Genomic DNA, 25613 nt, shown 5'->3' with positions numbered 1-25613 from the left:
ATCTGGTTGGGTAATACGAAGCAGGTGATTTCGGCAATCATGAATACAAAAGACTCATCTCATTTTTGGTAAAAGTAATGTTGACAACATTGTGTAAGCAAACATTTTCAGTGGCTTAGTCACATTTTCAAATCCCCCGTGTTACACTGAAATACAGCATGTGTCGGAAGAAACACGAGGGACTACGGGCAGAGGAGAGAGATAAAAGAAAAAAAGGAGAGATCTCATCTGGGGATCATGCTTCACAATCTTGGCTGGCGACTGCCAATCTCTGGGAGCATTTGGGAGCAATTTTGCTCCCTCACGACAGTGGGCCTTGCGGACTGCTTTCAGGGTACTTGTGTATTCATGATGCAAGCAGATGGCGGACTAGAGATTCACTGCACATCCTCTCGTGGCCTGTCCAGTTCCCAGCTCAAGTCACTGTATTAAAGGGAGACTCTAGCCATGAGAAGTATACAGCATCTCTCTGGCATTTCACTCCTACTAAGCAGCCGGTAGACGTGTATAAAGTCTGCCATACCTCTGCCTGTGAGAACAATGAATGAATTGTGGCTGAAAATGAGAGCTCGCACACATTTTATCAGCCGAGCGCCATACAACTAGCCATCACAGTACATAGCTCATGCCTCGAAATCCATATCTTTGTGATTTCTCTGAGCCAACTCTGCCTGCCAAGTTTGTGCTGACTGATTGACACAGCGTCTCACAAGAGCAACAAACACTGGGTCAACATCATCATCTTCTTCTTGTCGACTCAGGATGTGTTTACTCTGGGATTGGAGCTCGGCTGCAGGTTGTAAATATTCATATCTCATCATCCATTACTCATGTGTCTCACCACTTCTCTCTTTTCCATCCCTGTCAACAGTCTATGATCTGCTCACCTCCCCTGATTGCCTGCCAGACCTGCTGCAGGGGGGTCTGGCTGAGCAAGGGGTGAACGAGGCTTTTATCCTAGCCTCCTTCAAGTTGCAGCCCAAGACCGGAACCACTGTGTTTGGCCTGTTCAACCCCAGGGACAACAGCAAGTACTTTGAGTTCACTGTGATGGGGAAGCTCAATAGAGGTAGGAGAACATGAAAGAGACTCTGGTATCGTTTCATTAATATTTCTATATTAACAATGGGTTAACTGACTGTGTGTAAAGTGAAAGGGGTTGCTTATAATGATGACTGTTTGCTAATACGTTCACCAACTTAATAATGTGATAAATATATCAATGCTCTGTTTACAGCTTCTAGATTTTTATTTATTTCAATTAATTTCCATCTGTTTCCATCCAAATCTAAGAAATAATCTTTGTTATCAATATATTTCCTCTCTCTCAGTTCGGCATGATTGATTTTATCAATACTTGACCACAGTTACCTTTATTGAGATCTAGCCATGCTGATGAGTTTTAGTTTAATTTGTACAGGTTATGAGATGTCCCCCTCTGAGATTTCTGCCTCCACCCCAATACAATGGAGATGTTTGTGAATTTCGTGTTTTTATTTTGTCGGCTTGTACACCATGTTCTGTTGTGCAAGATTTATTTTACGGAAAACATGTCTTTTCAGGCTTAGTGTCCCTGTTACTTTGTATGATCCACCGAAAACACTGAAAACAGTTTTCATTGGGACTATTTCTTTGTTAAGAGCAGGTCACAGTGAGGTCTGTGGACTATTCAGTGTAATCCAAACATGTTTCTGGAAAGACAAGTTGAATTGTAATGTAATAATGTAATTATTCAAAGCTGTGAAAACTAAAATTTAACCTAACCAATTTTTACTTGCATTGGGTTGCAGGCATTGTCATTGTGAGCATGTTAGCATATTGACGTTACCATTTAGCTCAAAGCACTGCTGTGCCCAACCCCACAGAGCTGCTAGACTGGCTGTAGACTCTAGTCTTGTGGTAATTTCGATGAATCAACTATTTACAGTAAATGCTCCCTGTAAATCCTTTCTCTTCTTTCTCCTCTCACTGTTATCTCTCCTTTGCTACCATCGCCTCTTCTCAAAGCTGTGTTACGCTACCTGCGGAGTGACAAGAGGATGAGCTCGGTAACCTTCAACAACCTGGTGCTGGCAGATGGCCAACAACACCGACTGTTGTTCCACCTGAAGGGGATGCAGCAGCAGGGGCCAGGCGGGGTGGAGCTGCATCTGGACTGCAGGCTGGTAGAGACGGTCAGGGATCTCCCTGCTGCCTTCCAGGGTTTGCCAGCAGGCTATGGTATGGTGGAGCTAAAGACCATGCAAGCCAGAGAGCAGGTAACCCATCACTTACAGTATTTCCATACAATAATGAACATATTTCTGTCCCAATATTGGATCTGCAGCTTTCCAAATGGCTTAATTGTCCACTATGACCTGTTTTACTCTTACAGGAAAGTTTAGACGAGCTCAAGCTGGTGGTTGGGGACTCATTTGAGAATGTTGCGTCATTACAAGACTGCCATTTCCAACAAAGAGACTCCGTCCAAACTCTGGGTAAGAACCTTTCTGCAGAAGGAAATGTCTGCAGAGACGACCAAATGTTTCCAAGGAAAAAATTCCCAGCAGCAGGAAGACAACAGTCAGTGTTTGTCAGAGTGACTTGAGGGCATGCTCAGAGAATCCCCCACCTCTGCTTCAGTTTAACAAAATAACAGTTTCTTTCTCTTAGGGGTCAACACGAAGCAGCTGTCCAATCAAATGCTGGAGTTAACGAAGGTGATAAATGAGCTAAAAGACGTCCTCATTCAGCAGGTAACTACCACTTACAGTTCCTCAGAGGCCACTTAATCCCTTCTTCCTCACCCCTGACCTTTCCGACAGCTTGCCTGACTGCATATAAACTTGTTTATGTTTGACCTTTTCCAGGTCAAAGAGACCTCATTTCTCCGAAACACCATCTCAGAGTGTCAGGCCTGTGGTAGGACCATGTCCCATAACGTGTCACTCACCAGTAAATATGATGCTTAATGATTGTTTAGTAAACAAAATAAACTATTAATTAAATGTGTTTAAAATTTAAAGGTCTGGGTGGTACTGAGGTGGTGAAACCAAGATGTGCCCCAGGTGTCTGTTTCCGTAACGACATGTGTATAGAGACAGCGGATGGTGTCGAGTGTGGACCATGTCCTGATGGGTACACCGGGGATGGTTTCAACTGTGATGATGTGGACGAGGTAAGGCTCAGTATGTGTGTGTGTGTCTATTTCTACTCTTGTGAGAATCAATATGAGTTTAAGACCTGCATTGTGGATATTTTTACATATTTTTACAACCTCAATTTGTGTATTTCACAGCTAGAATTTGGGTTTTTGTTTGAAGTGAAGTTGGCCTATACAGAAAAAATAAATCATATGCACTGTATATATTACCAGATGACAACATAGCAGCATGTTCATATTCTGGTTTTGGATCCAGAGGAAAAACATGGTGAACTAACAGCTTGTTAATCCACTCTTACCTCCAGTCAGGGTGCCTCAAGGGGGGCCTTGAGCTACAGCATGCACCTTGCATGCATTTGGCATATAAGCATCTGTTTGTGACATACTGTCTGTCTATAAAAGAAGTGTATCTTCACTATTATAATATATCCCATGTACAATATGAATATGGTGATCAATCAGCAAGGTAGCAGCGGTGGTCGAACAGCCAACATTTTGTCAATTTCCCCATTTTGATGTCAAAAAGAGATGTGATGGGAGGGTGGGTGATGTGCAAATTTTGTTCATTTCCCATGACATTAGTGTGGGCCTGAGGCTTATTGCTCTGTTGATACATTTGTATATTTCCACTCAAACTCTGCAACTGTGTAGACAAAGCAGTAAACTGAGCCCGCAGTAAGTATTATTTATTTTGGATGAAGTATTTGGGGGTCAAAGTCAAAGGTAGGCAGCAACGAGGTGACAGGGAATGAGGTGAGAGTGAGGGGAATAACACACAACACAGATCTGTCAAGAAAGGGTTTTGTTTCGCCAAACTGGGGACTGAGGTGACGTAAGACTTATAATTTTTTAGAACATGGTTTTTCCTGGCTCCAAAATGTCTATGAAAAACAGATTTCATCAGTTTTTTTGGGCATTAGAACATGGGATCATCAAAGTGGCCCACAGGGTCTAAAGGCACTTCACAGGCGCTAATATGGGGTTCAGGAATGAAAGCCACAGGTAAAGATAAAAGTTTCAGTTAAAGTAAAGGCATAACTGTTGTCAATGAGGTCCTCATGAGGATAGAGGTACAAGGATGTGTGTGCATGTGTGTTTGCCTGTCTGTCTTTTCGTGTTTGCACTGACCCCTTTTCTAAGGACTGGCCCCTTCAGCATTCTCTTTTTTGCATGAGCAAAAGTGTCATCAAACCTAAAAGCTTTTGGGGAGAAGCCCTGTGAGAACAACATACATTTTTCAGCTTCAACAGAGCTCATGTCCTCCTTTCTGCAGTGCCAGTTTAACCCCTGCTTCCCTGGAGTGAAGTGCGTGAACACTGCCCCGGGCTACCGCTGTGACGCCTGTCCGCTGGGCTTCACCGGCCTGCCAGTGGAGGGTGTGGGCATTTTGTTCGCCCAGACCAACAAGCAGGTAAAAGAGTAGGACACAAAGACAAAATGAGACTAGAATTTAAAATTAGAGCATAGATCAAAAAAGACAAAATTATAAAAAGGTTTTCCCATGTAATTGTGCTACCAAAGAATACAGGGTTTAGATTACAGCCCTCAAATTATGGTGTCATTATTTAGTATATACAGGATGCTGATCAAATATTTAAATGTCACCTATACCAGGACAAATATGTAAGTACAGGGGGAGAGGACAGGAGGGGAGGGAATAAGGGGAGGAAAAATGTGGAGCAAACTTCCTTTATTACAATGTAAGTTCAGGGTATATTGGCAGTAAAGTATAGTGGTCCCTTGTTCACTCCTGTTTCACTGCAGTTTCCATGTAGTTACAGGATGTGCAGGCTCTAAATTAAAGCAGTCCCTTGTTCATCCCCTTTTAAAGGTAATTACAAAGTAAATATTGGGTATGCGGGCTATAATATGTGGGTATTTGAAATGTACCAGTTAGTTAAAAAAGTACTCCATTCTAAACACAAATGTATAATTCTGCAACAAACATGGCCCGTCTGAGTTATAAATGATTATTTCTGAAATTATAGATTGTTAATACTCATTCTTCAATGCGTAAGCAGCATTTTACTGTTACTGTTTTACTGTAACAGTAAATAAAACCATGTGAGAAGTTCAGAGAGTCAATCTTTCTTTGGTGGAGCTGCTAATAACTCATAGACATCTGAAACATGACAAAGGGCCCCACATAGTCATTTTCGGTAAGGGTTCACAGGCCTAAAAAAGTCTGGTTTAATCTCTGGCAGTTTGTTGTATTTTAAAAGATCATCATATGTTTTGTATTCATAATTGTACTTTGAGACGTAGCTAGTTATTATAGCTGTCAGATAAATGTAGTGGAGTAAAAAGTACAATATCATCCTCTGAAATGTAGTCGAGTAAAAGTGTAAAGTAGCATGAAATGGAAATACTCAGTACCTCCTTCCACCACTGTTCATTGTGTATTTTATACAGTAATTATTGTAACCTTGACATTAGAAAAAAAGGAAAGAAGTTAAAATGTCATAAAAACAAATGTATGATTTCACAAATGTATGATTTCACATTTTACATTCATCAAACGCCAAATTCAGGTCTGTGACGACGTCGACGAATGCAAAGCACCGGACAACGGAGGCTGCACTGAAAACTCAATGTGTCACAACTCTGTGGTAAGGCCACTGTCAAATATTATCTGAAGACTACACAAGGCTCATGCAGGACAATTATTTCATCTGCGGTCCAAAGAAACCAGATGTCCTCATTCCTGCACAGGGCTCCTATCACTGCGGCAGCTGTAAGTCAGGTTTCGCAGGAGACCAGGTGAAGGGCTGTAAACCAGAGCTCAGCTGTGGCAACAGCCTGACCAACCCCTGTGACGTCAACGCTCAGTGTACTGCAGAGAGGGACGGGTCCATCACTTGTCAGGTAGGATCACACACTTTTGTATACCACATTCACACACAGACTGCACATAAACACAACTCCGTATACATGATGTCTGAGTTTCTGAATAGTTAGTTTAGAGTTTAGAGTTTCATTTGTTTTGTCAGTGTGGAATTGGCTGGGCCGGTAACGGATACCTGTGCGGGAAGGACACCGACATTGATGGATATCCAGATGAGAAACTCAAATGCAAAGATATGAACTGTAAAAAGGTAAGCAAAGTAAAAATCGTCAGCTAATAGAACTTTGGCCTTTTTTGAATCCTTACTGTAACATCTCTTCACAGGATAACTGCGTCTACGTTCCTAACTCTGGTCAAGAGGACGCCGACAGGGACGGTTATGGAGACACGTGTGATGACGATGCAGATGGTGATGGTATACCAAACGAGCAGGTTGGTGTAAATGTTTCAGCATGCAAGCAAGAGCTGCAACTAAAGCTTATTTTCACAATCGATTCATCTTTTGTAGATTTTCTCGATTCATTGATTAGTATAAAAGGTCGGGAAATATTCAGAATTTCTGGTTTGTCCACAACCCAAAGATATTCAGTTCACAATCATATAAGACAACGAAAAGCAGCACATCATTACAACTAAGAAAGCTGGAGACTGTAGAGAATGGTTTCGCCTTCTTGCTGACTTACAGCCAGCAGCTGGTTAGCTTAGCTTAACATACAAAGTGGAATATAGGAAAACAGCTATCCTGGCTCTGTCCAAAGGTAACAAAATCTGCCTACCAGCACCTCCAAAGCTCACTAATTAATTTGTTATATCTTGTTTATTTTAATCCGTACATGTGTATAAAACATGGAAATAATCTGGTACATGACCTTCTGTCAAACCACAATGCGTTGTTTATACACTTTTGTTTTTGTAAACAAACAACATATGATGTGTTAATTAGCGAGCTTAATAGGTGCCAGAAGCTGGATTTAGTTATCTTCCAACAGAGTTAGGCTAGCTCTTATCCCCTATTTCCAGTGTTTGTGTTAAAATACGCTAACCATCTGCTGGCAGTGGATTCATATTTACTGTACAGACATGAGAGTGGTATCGATCTTCTCATCTAACTCTCAGCAATTTGTTTTAATTCCCACATAAAAGGACACACATGTGCACAGAAGCTCATCCACTGGCACAAACAGAAATCAGAAATACACGTGCTGTGAATGAGACCTTTACGTTTCTGTGTCTGTCTCAGGACAACTGCTGGTTAAAGCCCAACGTGGACCAGAGGAACAGCGATAAGGACAGCCACGGCGATGCCTGTGACAACTGCCGCGTGGTGGAGAACCCTGACCAGAGGGACACTGACAGCGACGGCAAAGGGGACGCCTGTGATGACGACATGGATGGAGACGGTATGGAGTGAAATTACATCACTAACACTGACGCTTATGCTTATATAACCAGCATCACTGAAGGCACTCACTGTTATGACTTATTACTTTGTTTTCTCCTTCACATTTCCACCCTGCTCTTACATTCAATTATACAAGAATCACACTCATGCAGACAGTAAATCATACATCTCTCTAAATCATGTGGTAGAAATATATTACTGTGTGGTAGTATGGATGCTTTCATAAGCCAGCTGAGGCATGAGAAACAGCACTGCCCAAAAAAAAAAAAGTCAAGGCCAGTAGCAGTCTGACCCCAGAGCGAACACACACACTTTGATCATTCACCAGCATGATTACACCTCAAAAAGCCCCACAGGAGAGAAGATAGCTCTTCCTTATCGCCGCTGCTTGACCTTTATGCATTTGTGGTGCTGCTGCTGCTGCCTCCCTGTGATGAATAAGAAACAGCATCTGAACATCTCCAACATAGCAAATGCAACAGTGCAGCCTTGTGGTGAAATTACAAATAGCATGGCTTACGATTATTCAGTTGATCAAACAGTAGTATGGATATGATGTCTCAGTTTCTCTTTGCATTCCTTCAAAATATAAACTCACTGATTGACTCATCAATGTAAATTTCTCAATTACTTGAATAAAAATGACTCAGTCAGAGTGAAAATGTCATCTTATGTACTGTAATACATCACTTTGATTGATTCCAAATAAATCAAATCAATTAAATAAACATCCTCATTCCATTTTGACAACACCCGCATTTGGTTATAATTTCACTGGGCAGTAACATGGTTTGTTTGGTCTGTAAAAATAGTGAAAAAGGTCCTTCATAATTTCTTAAGTCCAAGTTGACGGTCCAAGACCCCAAGATATTACATTTTTTATCACATAAGAGAAATAAACAGCAAATCCCCATAATGAAGAAGCTGGAACTAAAGAATGTTTGGTATTTTTGGTGGTAAAAATTACACCATTAATGATCAAAATTGTTGCAGGTTGATATTCGATCAACTAATTATTGCAGCTCTAATTTGAGAAGTCGCTTTGTAATCATGATAAATGAAAACAGTATGTATTCTACAACAGTAAATATTTTTTATACTGAATAAGTAGGGTAGCTGTACCTGCCAACTCTGAATATATCATGCATGACAATAATCTATGTTCGCTGCTGAAAAGGAGTCCGGCTGACTGCTAAATATCACTAACCATCTCCTCTTGTTACTTGGCGAGCAGGCCTGAAGAACCTTCTGGACAACTGCCAGCGTGTCAAGAACAGAGACCAGCTGGACCGGGACGGAGACGGAGTGGGAGATGCCTGCGACAGCTGTCCCGACATCCACAACCCAAACCAGGTCAGTCAGAGCAAGACAGATGGGTGTGGTGGGAAATAACTCAAGTACAAGTATGAGGTACTTGTGATTTTTCCATTTTATGCCAAGTTACTCTTCTATACATTTCAGAGGGAAATATTGTACTTTTTTACTCCACTACATTTATCTGGCAGCTATAGTTAATGATTACTTTTCAGATTGTACATTAAAACATGTGATAAGCTTATAAAATACAACACATTGTTTAAGATTAAACCAGTGGTTCTTGTGGTTTCTTACAAAAAATCTGTGTCCATTTCCCCCTTTGAATTTCAGAAAGACATTTCCTCTTTTAAACTTTAGGAAACTTCTCAGATGGTTTCCTTTAAATAATATGTAGCACATTGATGAATCAGTAATAACAATCTAATAATATCAAATCTAATATTTATCAGTCACAGGGCCATTGTACTGCAGAACGAGTACTTTACAGTACATTTAGCTGGTAATACTTTTGTACTTTTACTTGAGTATGATTTTAAATGCAGAATTTTTAATTGTAATGGAGTATTTTCTAGCTGTGTTGGTACTTTTACTTGAATAAAGGATCTGAGCACTTAGTGAACTCTCTGCTCTTGTTTCAGTCTGATGTTGACAATGACCTGGTTGGAGACTCTTGTGACACAAACCAAGACAGGTAATAATACTGTCACAGTCTATGCTGTGTTCTCACAGCTGTCTGAACTGTTTCTTCTACTACTTCTAGCACTACGGCTTTTATTTATGTCATGTGATCATGTCACTTCCCCTGTAGTGATGGCGACGGTCACCAGGATACCAAGGATAATTGCCCACTCGTGATCAATAGCTCCCAGCTGGACACCGACAAAGACGGGCTGGGTGACGAGTGTGACGATGACGACGACAACGATGGGATCCCTGACATTTTGCCACCGGGACCAGACAACTGCCGGCTTGTACCGAACCCTGACCAGATTGATGACAACAGTGAGTATTAGTCTCATATACATAATCAAAACAGTTTACAGTTCAGATGTTACTGTTAAGATCTTTGGCTGAAAACCAGCTCGGTGATCAGAAATACTGTTCAGACTTTCATCTCCACGTCCACATTCTCCCTGAACTGTTCCTGACTGACCATTACATGCAGTTTCACATCCACGCAGACTGAGCAAAAGCAACCTTGAGCAGATTAAGTGGCAATTTTGTTGGGTAAAAGCATCTGCACCTGCACCCATTTGTGACTCATTGTGACAGCCCTTGTGTAAAAATGGGCTCTTAAGTCAATGGAGTAGATTGTCAATTCAAATCAAGTGGGCCAAGGTTTTTTGTTGGCAGTCAGGGAGTCCAGGGATGTAAAGTGGAGAGAGACCTTCAGGGCGTCCCTAATAATTTACCTCTTCATTCGTGCTGCTATAAGCACAATGTAGAAGTGGCCGTTTTACCCATATATAGTTTGGAATATACAAAAACACAAAAAGTTTACCTTAACCTGGAGGTTAAAACATTAATCAAGATGCCCACATTGGGTAAGGCATTCACACATTTGCCAAATTGAGCATCAAAAGCACCGAATGAAGCTTTTATGCCACGAATCTGTCACCTTTTTGATGTCGTAGCTGCAGCACATTGACAGTCTTCATAGTGTATCATGACTCCAATATGGAATATGGAGATTCAGAACTGCACGTGACATATTACACGTAACACACGCCACCAAATGTGCTAGAGAAACTACATCATACCAACGTTTTACCGTAAATGTAAATTCTGAGAGCACACTCACACTGCAGGGTGCAGACTAGCATGAGCCTCAATACAATCCCTCAGAATTAAAGCAAAATGTGAATAGCCCCTTCATGTTTTGCACTTCAGCAGCATATTTGGATGTTTTATATTCAGGCCTTGCAGCTCTGCAGCTTCTTAAAAAGGACATACATTTCCCCTGGAGACAGTCCTTTTTGACGTTTTTGTTGAAGCCAGTCTAAAATCTCCTCATTGTGACAGGGCAGCAAACACACTGGTTTTAAAAGGAATGAAAGGAGCGGATCACTTTGCGTAATTGATGCAACACAATCTATGCTAGTGTCTGTAATAATAAATGTACTGTTTGCACCTGTACCTTGATCATGAAAAATAATCCACCATTTTTTTTTAACTTTAATTTAAGTCTCAATTCCCTCTCTGTTGCCCCTCAGATGATGGAGTTGGAGACGTGTGTGAGTCTGACTTCGACCAGGACAAAGTGATTGACAGGATTGACAACTGTCCTGAGAATGCTGAGGTTACCTTGACTGACTTCAGGGCCTATCAGACGGTGGTGCTGGACCCGGAGGGTGACGCCCAGATTGACCCCAACTGGGTTGTTTTGAACCAGGTGAGATTACTGATTATTGAAACTTTTTCTCTTCATGTACAGTGGCTGCAAGTTAAAGCAGCTGTAATCAATATCGGAGTTGGTGGAGACCAAAAACAGAGCTAAAAGATAGTGAATATTGTACTGACATTCTCAAGGTGGCCAGAAACACAACTCCAAATGAATGATAGTGTTGCTCCTCCAAGTGGCCATAAAAAATCAGTAATTAGGTTTAATCCACTGCTAAAAACTAAATGTACAGTGGATTAAAAAGTAATTGTAATAGACTTTAAATATAGGTTGCAATTAATTAGCTCTATAAGACAATAAGACTTAAGCATGTTAAGGCATCAATGTGCTAAATTCCTCATCAACAACTCTCTTTCTTTCTCAAACAGGGAATGGAAATTGTTCAGACCATGAATAGTGACCCAGGACTTGCTGTTGGTAAGACATATTTCCTCTGAAAATACACTAAGTTTAAAAAAAACAAAACAATCTGAACATAAATAATATACTGATTACACTTTCTGTTGTCAGGTTACACTGCTTTCAGTGGAGTGGACTTTGAGGGCACATTTCACGTAAATACAGTGACAGACGATGACTATGCCGGCTTCATCTTCGGCTACCAGGACTCATCCTCCTTCTACGTGGTGATGTGGAAGCAGACGGAACAGACCTACTGGCAAGCAACACCCTTCAGAGCTGTGGCCGAGCCCGGCATCCAGCTTAAGGTGAAAGCACAAGCCATGTCACAAATCCCCAGCAGCAGATTCATACTCGTCCTATTTTTATCCCTCGACATATTTTCCACATTTCTGCCTTTCTGTTATCTGTCTGCTTCCACATCCGACCTCACTTCTCTCTGTTGCCGTTCGTCAGGCAGTGAAGTCTAGATCAGGCCCCGGGGAGCACTTGAGAAACTCACTGTGGCACACGGGAGACACCAACGACCAGGTTCGACTGTTGTGGAAGGACCCAAGAAATGTAGGCTGGAAGGACAAGGTGTCCTATCGTTGGTACCTGCAGCACCGCCCACAGGTTGGATACATCAGGTATGACAAAACATGGTCTAGATATTTGTTGATGAAGGAATAGTTCAACATTTTTGGAGATACACTTACTCGCTTTCTTGCTGTAATTGAGATGTGAAGACTGATACCACTCACATATGTATCCATTCAATATGAAACTACAGCAGCCAGCTAGCTTAGCATAAAGACTGGAAATGGGGTAAACAGCTAGCCTTGCTCTCTCTGAAGGTAACAAATCCACCTAACAGCACCTCTAAAGCTCACTAATTAAAACGTGCCTTCTTTATAATTACTGTTAAACGATTATTTCTCCAGTAACTTCCTGGAATCTCAGCTGGTTGCCTAGCAACCTCCTGCTGACAACAAAACTTCTTCTTACACTTCAGTGTTTTTTTTCTTCCATTTAAACAAATTAGATATAATTTGTTTTAGTTAGTGAGATTTAGAGGTGCTAATAGGAATTTCTTTTACCTTTGGGCAGAGCCAGGCTAGCTTTTACCCCCTGTTTTCACTCATTATGCAGAGCTAAGCTAACTGGCTGCTGGCTCCAGCTACATATTTACAGTACAGACATGAAGAGTGGTATCAATCTTTTCATCTAACTATCGGCAAGAAAGATAATTAACGTATTTCCCAAAATGTCGAGAATGGAACACACAACATTGATAAAAAATTTATTAAAAATCCCTTCTTGTGTTTTGTTTAGGGCGCGGTTTTATGAGGGAACTGAGCTGGTGGCAGACTCTGGTGTGACTATTGACACAACCATGAGAGGAGGACGACTTGGTGTGTTCTGTTTCTCTCAAGAAAACATCATCTGGTCAAATTTGAAATACCGCTGCAATGGTAAGGAAACCCTTGATCAAATATCCACATATTATTTTTCATATTACTGTGATGACATGCTAAGGAACACTCGTCTTGTCTTTTTGCTGTTCTCAAATCAGTTTGTCTTTAATACATGCCCTTCATAACTTGTGTCAGAAAAGTGGGACAGTAATGGTACATATATTTTATCTTGTTGTTAAAGATACAATAAACTACAGCTGTGAATAGAATTAGTTGGGCCTCACTTGGTTGTTGATTCTGAGCTTGTCATGACACCAACAACTTCTCACTTTCACAGACACCATCCCCGAGGATTTCCAGGAGTTCAGCACTCAGCACGGCGTCGACTCTCTTTAAAGTCGAGACAAAAATATGACACCAGATCTCCAAAGAATGCTTCGGTGTGTGGCTGTGTAAGTGCGGGTGTGTGAGCGTGAGTGTATGTTTGTGTGTCTGTCTGTCTATCTGTGTATTGATGTGTACAGTTTTTGTGCATATATGACCACAAGATTCGTACTGTATGTGCATATCATCATGTATGTTTCCTTTTCCCAATTGTGCCTTCCTGTTTAATCAGACACCAGCTGAGCTTGTTAAATATTGTAAGTTATGTATTTTTGCTCCCACACAGTAGTTACTGAGATGATTTTAGCTTATTATGTAGTATTATAAATATGTTCAAACAACTGGAAGGAAATGTATCTCTACCAGAACCTGCTTTGGATCAACCTCAGACTGATGTCTCCTACATTTTCAGCATGGTATTTTTACTCCTTTTGTGGAGAGTAAAAGAACAGAGTTTTTGTATGACTCAAATTTCAGACTGTGCCTTGTCTCACTTACTGTAGATGATTAACTTAAAGCTCAGTGTAACCTTGTTTTCTCTCTCCATCATTTGGTCCTCTTGATCATTTCATATCTATGTAGTCAAGAACCTGGTCAAAATAAAGGGCTTTAAAATATATGTTTACGTGTGCTTCTTATGTAATCCGCTGTTTGCTTAAAGATGCAAAAGGATAAGGCATCAATTAGCCATACATCCTGTACATGCATACCACCGATGAACCGCTTGAATGTATGAAAATGAGCACCCATTACAATCCCCTACTTCCTTGTGAAACTGGCACATTCTCCTTTTGCTCAGAGGCTGATACTCTGGAAACAAAGGCCACTGTTTTGCTTGAGCCGGAAATGCTTTCCTAATAAGAACATTCTTCACCCTGATTAGCTGCTGAGATGAATAGAGAGATTTTGTTCTTTGCTCCAGGCAGGGGTCCTCCAGAAAAAAGGACGATAATGATGTGGGGTTTTTAGGCTTAAATATAGACAAGAAGAGGCTACATAACATCATGCAGATTCCTTTATATTTGGCTTTTTTCTATGAAGTATGTATGCCTTCATTAACAGAGCTGTGATTTCTCTTCAACTCAGAGAGGTAAGAAAAATCCCTTCTTTGATATTATTATATAAGAAGTTAAGTGACTCACCTCTAAATGAACACAGATGCAGCGTGGCTTCATTTTGCTAAAAGGGCTATTGTGTTAATTCAATAATGGCACAATATTTGCTCACTCTGTATTACTTAAGTACTGAATTACTGAAGATTGATGTTCTTACTGTTTCATGTTTTCAATCACTGTTCAAGTCAAGTCAAGTCAGTGTTATTCATATAACCCAATATCACAAATCACAATTTGCCTTTAGGGGTTTTACAATCTGTACAGCATACAAGACCTTCTGTCCTTAGACCCTCGATTCAAATGAGGAAAAACTCCCTAAAACAAAATGTTAAAGAAAAACCTCCCACTGTTGAACCCAGAGTTTGGCTGAACTTGATTTGCATAAAAGCCGACAATTAGTCGAGGTGCTGCCACCACTCAACAAGATATTTTTATCCCAACATCCTGACCCTGCACCTGGTATTCAAGAGTGAGTGAGTGTGACCACAGTTTGACAGCCACAGCAACAATCTGCAGTACTGTGAGAATAAAAGCATCTCCCTGGAGCCAAAAAGCTCAAACAAAGGAAACAGCACAGATCAAGATTTGCAAAGCCACGACAATATGATGGTTTGAAGATAACAGCATGATGGTGTGAACTACCTCTGGACACATTTGATGAACAGATTGAACAGTTTATGAGAGAGGCTGTTGATTGTTTTATATGCGATCACACATTTAATCACAAAAGTTACTGCAGAGTTGTCTTCAGTAACTTCCATATTTGTTGATTCTTAAGAAGTATTGTAGCACAGAAGAAAAGGATGCTACTGACAGAGCTGAGAGATCAAGAGGTTCACCGCTCACTGAACAACATAAACACACCCGGGCTTTCATGCAGAGAACTGTGACTGGGGATGCTGACGGTAACAGCGGGAAGCTCTTCGGGAAAATCTGCTTTGATCGCTCCTTCAAAAAGATTTAAAAATAAAAAGAACAGAAAACGAAGCGGCAAACTGGCAGTGAGGTTTAGATTTTAGCTCACACTTCTCTATTGGAGTTGTTGCAGAGGGAGTCATGTTCACGCTGATTTAGTTTGTGTGCAGGGAGGCGTCGACTTGTCTGTAATTTGTGAGTAGCAGGGGAAGAGTGGATGACAATATCTGACAATATCTGGGTCTAAATTATGAGTTTAACAGAAACACTGAATGAGCTAATGTCCCACATGTTTGATTAATATCATACAGATTGGGTGTAACTTAACTTTGATGAGCATCAAACAGAGAGCTGTAGAAGCATATAAGTAGAACAAGACTAAGAGTCTGTAGCCGTGCTAGCAGCTCTGTGAGGCTGTACTTCGACACAGGCTGCTTTGAACTAAATGCTAATATCACCATGCCAAAATGTTCACATTAATAATGCTATGCTGATGTGTAGTGGGTATAATGTTTACCATGTTTGCCATCTTAGTTTAACATGTTAGCACTAAACATGAAGGAATGTCATTAGCTTTGCTGATATTTGGTCAAAAACCAAAATACTGGACAAATTAAAACTGTGACCTGATGATGGCACTAGATGAAAAGTTAAGGGGCCACGTCAGTTATTACAATTCCTCCCGATGAGAACGTGAATGTCTGAATTAAATGTCATGGCAATCAATCCGATAGCTGCTGAGACATTTCACTCAGAACCATAAATGTGAGGAAATCACCAAAAATTAGGACACATTCTCTGGGAATCATAAATGTCTGTACAACATTTGGTGCTAATCCATGTAGTAGATGAGGAGATGTTTTGCTGGATAAGTGAAAACTTTGACCTAGATGAAAAGTCAGAGGAGGTAACAACCTCTGCCTCTCTGTCCCTCCTTTCAGCCACATTCCCCATTTCCCTCAGGCCCATGCATGTCCCAGGAACTCCCTGGACTTGTCATTCTCTACCTGTCCACCAGATGTCCTCAGACTTTTCCACCTGACCCCCACATCCTCCTGCTCACCTGTTTCCATTTTTCCTCATCAGTCCTGCAGTATATAACCGGCCCATTTCCACTCATTCTCTGCCAGATTGTCAGTGTTGCTCATAGCTTTTTCATCCAGCCACCTGGTCCTTGTTAGCTCGTCCTGTCCCTGTGTTTTCACCTGCTACCCAGTCTATCCAGTCTCTTCTGCTGCCAACTTGTAAGCCTGTTCCTGACTACTGCCTCTAGTAAATTTCCCTTCGTCCTACTTGCTTGCCTTGTATGTGAAATGTTGTCCTCCTCCCTCCTGAATTCCCCATTCGTGACAGGGGGTCACTAAAGTCATGCAGATTCATCATCTGGACACCATGAATATCATGACAACACTACCATCTCTATTGTGGCCAAATACAGTATAGTAATAGCCAAAGTGTACCTGAGTACACTTAGGAAGCTGACATAATAAGTTACAGTATATTAGTAGTTTACTGAAAACCTGTTTTGCATGATTTGCTATATCATATTCCACACTAAAATGACAATTGTGATGAACTCTAATGACAGTTAGTATGGACAACGACAACCAGCCTTCACATGAAGAGGCTTCAACTCGCTCTGCTCTCTTCAGAGCTGTTTGGCTCGTCACCGGGGACATGAAACTCTGTGGAGTTTGGGTGAAAGGTAAGTGATGATCTGTCTAATAGTAATTTCATATTGTCTCAGTTTGACATTTCAGCCTTTTTGTAATGTAGATGATGACAGCTGATCAAAATAAAGTCACTGTCCATCTGTGACAGAACAGGCTGTGGTCATCCGACTGCTGGACTGGATTTTCCGAGGGGTGGCCCAGGTCATGTTTGTCAACAACCCTCTCAGTGGGCTCTTCATCACGGCCGGCCTCTTCCTTCAGAATCCTTGGTGGGCTCTGAATGGTCTGCTGGGTACCCTTGTCTCCACTGTGTCTGCCGTCTTACTGGGACAAAACAGGTCAGATGGCATCTTCTTATCCTTATTTAACTTCATTGTAGAAAATAAAAATGTTCTTCCTACCACGAAGCCATTATCGCTGTCTCCTCCACTTAAGTTCCCTGGGGCTACACTTTCTTAAGATTTTGCACTGTGCTATTTTCACTGTGTGTTTCTTACTTAATTGTGTTTTGCACTCATGTCATGCACACGACTACAACTGTCACATTCACCGCAGGGATGCCGTATCAGCGGGTTTATATGGCTACAATGGAACCTTGGTCGGCATGCTGATGGCTGTTTTCGCTGCCAAAGGAAGCTGGTACTGGTGGCTCTTGTTGCCAAATGTGTTCATGTCCATGTTGTGGTAAGTCTTCTCTTAAAATTCAAACTGCATACTATAAACAGGAAAGAGACAAAGGCAGCAGCATGCAGCGAACGTCAGGAACCATTTTCATACTCACCCAAGGTGACTTGTTTCTCTCTTTCAAAAGAACTGGCCCTAGAAAAGGCTAGAAAGTAGAGATAATGTACAAGCATTCAAATTTTTACATAGAGCTTCATCCTTAAAAGTAAATTAGGTGGGATCATAATGTCAGCATGTAATGGTTTGCCTTTCCACCGAATCGGTAATCCATATCCTGCTTCTGTTCACAGCCCAGTGATCTCCAGTGCTTTGTCTTCAATTGCCAGTAAATGGGATGTCCCAGTATTCACCCTGCCCTTTAATATTTTGGTGTGTCTACATGTTGCAGCTACAGGAGCCAATCACCCGTACTTTCCAAAGGTACAGTACAGCCCTGCTATATACAAGCAAGGATGCACATACACAGTAAAAATGAAACCTACTTTTTCTGCCATTTCAGATAGATATCCAGCCAAATTATCATCTCCACCCACCTCATGACTCCTTCGAAAGCCTCAATATCTCTCAGGTATGACAGGACTGTTATTGGTCTTTGAAAATCTCCACACAATCTAAATCATCATAGTGGCTATACTGCACATATGTCACCTTAATTAATAAAGGATGCTAATTGTTTAAAATGTAAGTAAATGGAAGCTTTCCATTTGCAGCTATTCCTGTCGGTGCCAGTTGGAGTTGGCCAGGTGTACGGCTGCGACAGTCCTTGGACAGGAGGTTTCATCCTTCTGGCCCTGCTGCTTTCCTCACCTACTATCTGTTTTCATGCCATGTTGGGCTCTGCTGCCGGCATGCTGTCGGGTAAAAAAGACTGTCCCATTTACATAGAAATGTGCATAATGTCTACTGAGGCTAAAGCAGGAGCTTTGGCTCTTCAAAGGGCACCATGTTATTATGGTGAATGAACCATGGCATGTCAAATAATGCTGTATAGCCTGTGTTTGTTGATTCAGTTTTCAAATCTGACATTTGTGAAATTGTTTGCCATTTAAAAATGAATTTCATGGAGAATGTTGAACTCTCCTCTGATGTGTGGTGCAGGACTTGCTCTGGCAGCTCCTCATAAGGACATTTACTCAGGGCTGTGGGGATATAACAGCGCTCTATCCTGCATTGCCATTGGAGGGGTCTTCTATGTCATAACATGGCAAACTCATCTACTGGCTCTAATATGTGGTAAGATCAGCGAACAGCATGATCACTATCCTCCTCCAGGTAGCTGCACAGAAAATGTTTTTCATTAAAAATGTTTCTTTCTAGCACTTTTCTGTGCATACATGACTGCAGCGATCTCAAATCTGATGTCTGTGGTGAGTAAGAAACTTTCTTCCCGAGTCAAACTCTATAAACGTCATCTGAACACCCAGATGTCTTTCATATCTTGTGTCATGCGCTCCTCTCCTATGACATCCCCTTTCAGCTTGCATTACCAGCCTGCACGTGGCCTTTCTGCCTGTCCACTCTCATCTTCCTCCTAATTTCCTCTGAGATCCCAGCCATCTGCAGACTGCCTCTGTCTGTGGTCTCCTACCCTGAGGAAAATTGGCGCTACCAGAGACAATTAAAGGCCTCAGAGAAAGCTCAGCACAGTCAGCACAGTCAGCAGAGCGGCAGCCAAGAAGAGGCCCCACTGACGGAGAACGGAGGGCCAAATGTCCATTTGGTAGTGGAGAGGGGCTGCAGTGAATCTGTATGATAAGAGGAGATGCTCTTTTGTCCTGACATTTGCCTCTTTGAGACTTAAATTGTTGGAAATATAGGAATAGTACGGTGATATACACTTTTGGCATTTCGTCTCTTACATAACAGTATTTGTTATATAAAATGGCTGGCATTGCAGTGAGAAATACTTTCAAAATAGCAGATATTTTCTTATGCAGTATAGCTATTCTACACAGCAGAGGGCAGCACTTTCCAAGAAAAGATAGAACCACCGTTGCTGCATATAAATCTAATTACACTGAGCAGATTTGAATGTAGGAATACAATTATTTCAACTTTGTTAGCAAAAAATATACATGATATTAAATGTAGCCTTGTGGTATTATTCATTTACAATTGTTACAAAGCAAAGATTAACAGTAAACAGTCTCAAGCCTCAGCAGCACAATTTTAGTGGTGGCTGTGAGTTGATTTCAAATGGAGCAGAGCGTTTCATCAGTGCAGACAGTGAGCGGTAGGGGAGATTTCATAAAGTGCTCCCCCAGCAAAAACACCCTCTTCTCTGCCAGGCATAATCCATCACTGCCTTCTGTGCTCCAATCTGTCCTATTGTTTTCTCTTATCGTTTCTCTTTTACCTCTCTTTTGGTTTCTTGCTGTGCCTCTCCCTCAATTTGACATGTTTTTATAAACCCTTTTTGCTTATCTACTTCTCCCCCTTCCCTCCACTTCTCTCCTCTGCCATTATCTGTCTTCTCCTGTCCTCATCTCTTCTTTTGAGGGCAACCTTTCTCCTTTTCCCTCAAGCAGGAAGATTTTGATCTGTGTGAAAAGGAGCTCCCAGCTGATAAAAAAACAGAGCTCTGTCTGGGTCTATGTCTGCATTTATATTTACATTTATGAATAAATGTTTGTGTGCCTGTATTGCCATCTGTCTGTCTGTGTATCTGGTGCACCAAGGCACATGGCTTTAGTCTAGCCAGTGCTACACATAAGAGACAGTCACACTCCCAGACATGTGTGGGAGCTGCGGTACATCGGGGGGGGAGGTGCGAGACGAGGGAAGGGGGAGAATTTGAAAATGAGAACATTTCATTTTCTTGCCTGGTGATAAAATATGACTTGTTATGACTTTTTTTTTCTTGAAGGTCTAATGTGCATTTTCTATGCTCTGCATTTGAACCCAATACCTCCTCAAATCCAGCAGTTTTCTACTTAATATTCTGAAATAGGGAAACTTTCTGCCAGCAGTATTTTCTCTTATCCACTGCAGCCTGTAGGTAAAAGTGACCTTAGTCAGTGGATTTTTCTGTGGCCTTTTACACAACGTTGATTCACCAAGCGACCTTTGAAGGACAGGATAAGTGTTGGCAGTGGGACGATGTGAGATGAGGTTGGTGTCACTTCCCCTGTGTCAGTGCTGCGCGCTCACAGCAGTGTGATTCACCTTCCCAAGTCCCCTGCAGGCAGCACCTACTGCTCCCACAAAACACAGCTGAACTAGCTGAACCTGTGAAGGAGGAAGACTCACCGCACAGTCGCATTCACCTGCATACATGCTGTGAAAAAAGCTTGTGTCTCTGTACTGGCTGGCTGTCTACTCCAGTGTCTGTCAGTTAAGAATAGCAGGTCTCAAATAACAATGTAGGGCAAGGTATTTTATAACAGAAAATTGTTCTATATCAACAGAAGGAAGATAACTACAGCATAAAGGACACAAGAACAGGAGATGTAGGTACATTGTCTATGGTATGGGAATGTCCAAAGGTGATGGATTCTGCATTTTATTGTGGTAATTTGGGGAGTTCATATCCTGCGATTAAAAACCTATATGTATTGGGTGTCACAGGGTAAACTTGTGCCCTATAAGAGTAGGTTGTAGTTTCTACAATTCTGTTGATTTAATCCAACACATTTGTATAGATTTGTGGTTCTAGGTGTGTGTGAGGCTAGGCTGTGAGTGTTGCACTACTTGTTCATTGTATGGTATTAGATAGCAATAGTATAGAGATAACAGGAAACCAGGGAGTGTTCTTGCAGTTCATGGTACCCCCGAAGCCACAGGGGCGCCCCCTCAGTCATTGTATTGTGTAGCCTAGAGCCTCTGAGGCTAAGCTACATTAGCCTGCCTTTTTGTGTCTCCACCAATCAGCCAATACTTTCAGTTCATTTGAATAATTCCAGTAGTTTGAGAAATATATTTGACTAGTTTTAGGCCAACAAAAATAAATAAACAAATTATTATTCAGTATCTCTTCATCAGAATGTTATTTTTTGTAGTGTAGAGAGAGCTTTGAAACAGCATTTAGAGCTTCATGTTGGGAACTAAGATTTACAAAAAATATAATTTAAACTGAATAATTGAAATATGAATGAGACTAGGAGTCTAAAGCTATGATAGCAGCTCAGTGAGGCTGTACTGAGGCGCAACAGTGGTTGGAGCCACATGCTAATGCTATCATGGAAACATGCTCACAATGACAATGCTAACATGCTGATGTTTAGCAGGTGTAATGTTTTCCATCTTAGTTTAGCGTGTTAGCACTAAACACAAAGTACAGCTGAGACTGATGGGAAATGCCATTAGTTTTATTGTCAAGATATTTCACTCAAAATCAAAAATGTGAACCTCATGGTGTTGCTAGATGAAAAGTCAGGGGATCATGAATAGCACACCATGAATATCTGTATTTGGTATGTATGTATGTCATGTAGGTGAGTCTGCATGTACTGATTTATGTTTACACAAGTCCCCTACACAAAGCTGTTGTATATATGGGTATAGTATGTATTGGATTACAAAAAAAGAATACACGTATTATACTTTAACCCTGCAGTTAAAAACCGTGGGCACAAACAAAAGCAAGAGATTTTCAATGCCTCTACTACTGAGTATGTGAGAACACCAAACAACACCACAAGAACACTGGGCTGCTTGAAAGCTGTCCGCCTTCCCGCCGCCTAACAATAACAGTGTCGGGGCAGCTCGGTACTTTAATTAGCATTATTATCTCTGAGACTGACAGGCAACTTTGTGTTATGTGTTTCTGTGAGAGCGACAGCGTGAATGTGTGAAAAACAGGCAAAACTCACAGTCAGACTGTGCCGTGGGCAGGGAGGAATGAACGCTGTGTAAGAGGATGCTCTGATTCACTTTATCCTGCTCAATCTGTGAATACTATGTAAGAGCTGCTATCTGCTGCATGACGCTCCGGGCTCAACATGTTCAAACCAAATATGTCTGTCGTTTCCTGTGAGACGAAAGGAGAATCCCCAGGAAACTCCAGCCCCCATTGGATGCATGAAGCATCACAGCATAGGAAGCACTGCCATGTATGTACGCTCCCTGTGATACTGATTTCCATATCCATGGCTGCACTGCCGGCTGCACAGTCCACTCTGTGTCGTAATCCTGTAGTATGAGTATGAGCTCTAAATAGAAATAGTGACTCTTTTTCAATGAGAGTAAAAGCGGCATTCAAGCAGATGACATTTCATCGAAAGAGTGACCTTATTGTGGTGATGATTTAAAGTCAGCAAGCTAATGTGGGGTTTTTTTTGTTTTATTTATCTTAATCATCACACAAGCCCTCAAAAATATATTCTGCCCAATTATTTCTTTACAAAGTAGATTCTTGGTTCAGGATTGTAGAGAAATGATTAGGGGGGAGAGGGTTATGTAATCTGTCTTTTGCTGAAGGGAGGATTGTTTTTGTTTTTTCTTCTTTTTCTTGCCAGTTTTACTGAAAAATAGACTTAAATCTAAATATCTCAGTCCAAAAAATGTCTTTTGTGTGCACTATGGAACATATAGGAGCATTTTGCCATATGCAGAGGACAACTATCTAACTACAACTACACTGTATAACTGCTAGTAGAACAATAATGTCAGTTTTGAGAAACAGTAGACATATATTATCTATTATCATCATATTCTATTGTCCACCAATCAGTCTCCTCCACTTTATTCTGCATCATAACAGAACTGCTGTAAAGTTAAATGTATCGTTAAAGTTATCCAAGATAAAGCTCAACCTAACCTGTTCTGCTAATGGGTGAGGCAAAAATATTAGAGGTATTCTATACATTTATGTAAGAATTATTGTTCGATTAACATATTTAACTTGAAAACAGGGCTGAGTTATTAGGGGGAAGGATCTTGCTTTTTAAAAAGTCAAATATAAAGTTCAACCCCCCCATAAACACCAATCATTTTTGCACAGTCCCTTATTATTATGGACTCAACATCAGACTCTGGAAAATGTTCATTATTTTTTTGGCAAAGCAATTAGCATCCTTCAGTCAGTCCACATGTCTTTGAGGTTAAATCTTGAATTTTCACAGGAGGAAGATATTTGAACACCAAACAACACAAGGTTTTTAACACATTCACTTACATAACTTGAAGCTGCTCTTTGCTTCCACAGCTGTTTGCTGTTGGTTATTAAGTGACTCATTTGCATTGCTTTGCATTTATTGTCTGTGGCACAATCCACAGTTTCTATGCAGAACAACGGGGGCGGATGCATTTACAAGAACACCTGCACAGTCTAATGGATATGGGAACCATTCAATAAATACAGCCTCCGTAAAGCTCATCGACCTTTTCAGTGAAACTCCATTAACAGAACAGTCTGGGTCCAAGTTAAATGTGTCAGGAAATAAACCTGGACACATTTAGAAGGCTATTTTCAAGGTTGTCATTTGGAGTAGTTTTGTTTTGGACTATGTTAAATTATAAGGTGCATTTTTTCTTCCCCACAACACCCCCCATTTATATATAGGGATGTGGAATACAATGCAATCCAATACAACACCACAAACAAAGAAGGGGCCTCAAAACAAAAAGGCAAGTTTACTTATCAAGGTAGCATATATTGCTGTGCTATTCAGTGGCAGAAAGTAACTAAGTACATTTACTCAAGTACAGCACTTAAGTAGAATTCTGAGGTATTTCTGTTTTATGTTACTATACACTTCTACTCCACGACAACTAAGAGGATAATATTATACATTGTACTACATTTATTTGACGGACATAGTTACGAGTTCCTTTTCATATCAGAATTTTACATTGAAAAAACATATGATAAGCTCATAAAATACACTGCATTGTTAAAGAATATGTTACAGCCCCTTGTCACGGCTCAGATATGAGCTGTTTGCAGTTCCACCAAAGAGATATTTCCCCTCCAGACTTCTCAGATGGTTTCATCATCATCTGAGCAAAGATTAGAGAAAAGTCCAAAAACTGATTATAAATTTGTGCAGAAGAACTTTGCTTTGCTTTGCCATTTTTCCTACCTACAATGGTGCATTGTTATTACCAATCTAATGATGTCATATGTAACAATATATCAGTTACAGTTTTCTGCAGAATGAGAACTTTTACTTTTGATACTTGATAACACTTCTGTGCTTTTATTGAAGTAGGATTTTCAATGCAGGACTTGGAGTACTTTCACATAGAAGGCATTTACTTTTGTTTAAGTACAGGATCTAAATACTTCTTCCACCTCTGCTATTTCATGGAATCGCATTAAACTGTACAGGAGACCATGTTCTGCCAACCTTATGTAAACACTAATTGATCATAAAGCCTAACCAGAGTGCCTGCTCCTTCTCATATCTGACTGTTACCTACTAAAATAAGAAACAGGTAGTTCAATTCCCTGCATTCTCTAATCCACAGCAAGGCTATATATCCTTCATCTTTAATTTAATTCAAATGTACAAAATGTGCATTTTAAAGTTATTTGAGGACAGGGGCTCCATCAGGTGACTGTCTGGAGGTTGTCTGGGCAGCCGGCAGGATCTTTTAACTGCATGTCTGGTTGTTCTGTTCTGTCTGTTGAGGGAAAAAGGACTCCGTGTACCGTGTCGTGACTGTCTGCTCGGCTCTGCCTTCAAGAACTCCGGAAACAAGTCTCGAGATGGAGAAGGAGGCTGCAACATCCGCGCGATCATCGCCGGAGCACCAATGGCCTTCCACCGAGCGAGCTGAGGACACCGGCATCCCCTGCCGCGCGTGAGGAAATGGGCGGGCCCGGGGAAAGCTCGGTCACGCTGCGTGGGTGGGCGAGTGGATAGTAACGGAGCTGCCGCGGTGGTATTTAACAGAGATCCGAGGAGAGCTCAGACAGGACGAAGCGTAGCCCGAGACAGAGGAGCGAGTTCAGCACCAGCGCCACCGGACAGCGACACGTAGCCCAAAACAAAGC

The 25613-nt window shown here is 41.2% G+C and overlaps 2 protein-coding genes across 3 annotated transcripts; both read left to right on the top strand.

Annotated features, from left to right (window-relative positions):
- Positions 1-1035: 1035 nt before the first annotated feature.
- On the top strand, positions 1036-13904 carry thbs4b (thrombospondin 4b). 2 transcript variants are annotated; one of them, XM_070925014.1, is made up of 21 exons: positions 1036-1069; positions 2008-2258; positions 2375-2477; positions 2653-2735; positions 2850-2901; positions 3006-3157; positions 4416-4553; positions 5674-5751; positions 5855-6007; positions 6133-6237; positions 6312-6419; positions 7228-7387; positions 8624-8742; positions 9345-9397; positions 9515-9708; positions 10920-11098; positions 11476-11524; positions 11618-11814; positions 11963-12135; positions 12821-12960; positions 13241-13904. In XM_070925014.1, exons 1-21 carry the CDS (start codon positions 1051-1053, stop codon positions 13297-13299), a joined length of 2565 nt encoding a protein of 854 aa, XP_070781115.1. In that variant the 5' UTR covers positions 1036-1050; the 3' UTR covers positions 13300-13904. The 2 variants fall into 2 exon arrangements, with proteins under 2 accessions (XP_070781115.1, XP_070781114.1); XM_070925013.1 differs by having other exon boundaries at positions 2375-2503; positions 2670-2735.
- A 3006-nt stretch (positions 13905-16910) lies between these two features.
- Positions 16911-25396, top strand: LOC139301641 (urea transporter 2-like). The gene is made up of 10 exons (XM_070925081.1): positions 16911-17022; positions 17139-17328; positions 17546-17674; positions 17965-18094; positions 18174-18242; positions 18385-18532; positions 18857-18907; positions 18992-19041; positions 19152-19394; positions 25304-25396. Exons 1-10 carry the CDS (start codon positions 16911-16913, stop codon positions 25394-25396), a joined length of 1215 nt encoding a protein of 404 aa, XP_070781182.1.
- Positions 25397-25613: the final 217 nt, after the last annotated feature.

The sequence above is a fragment of the Enoplosus armatus genome, chromosome 18 (genome assembly GCF_043641665.1).
Source record: "Enoplosus armatus isolate fEnoArm2 chromosome 18, fEnoArm2.hap1, whole genome shotgun sequence".
Taxonomy (NCBI): Eukaryota; Metazoa; Chordata; class Actinopteri; order Centrarchiformes; family Enoplosidae; genus Enoplosus; species Enoplosus armatus.
The sequence above is the reverse complement of the archived record's forward strand: the minus strand, read 5'-3'. Positions and strand labels throughout refer to the sequence as shown.

Bases quoted from the DNA above. Each gene is read 5' to 3' on its own strand.
- thbs4b (XM_070925013.1), top strand. The intron at 2,736-2,849 runs GTAACTACCACT...GACCTTTTCCAG, and splicing joins AAGACGTCCTCATTCAGCAG to GTCAAAGAGACCTCATTTCT. The intron at 8,743-9,344 runs GTCAGTCAGAGC...CTCTTGTTTCAG, and splicing joins ACATCCACAACCCAAACCAG to TCTGATGTTGACAATGACCT.
- LOC139301641 (XM_070925081.1), top strand. From the start codon at position 16,911: ATGGACAACGACAACCAGCCTTCACATGAAGAGGCTTCAACTCGCTCT. The intron at 18,243-18,384 runs GTATGACAGGAC...TTCCATTTGCAG, and splicing joins AAAGCCTCAATATCTCTCAG to CTATTCCTGTCGGTGCCAGT. The intron at 19,042-19,151 runs GTGAGTAAGAAA...ATCCCCTTTCAG, and splicing joins TCTCAAATCTGATGTCTGTG to CTTGCATTACCAGCCTGCAC.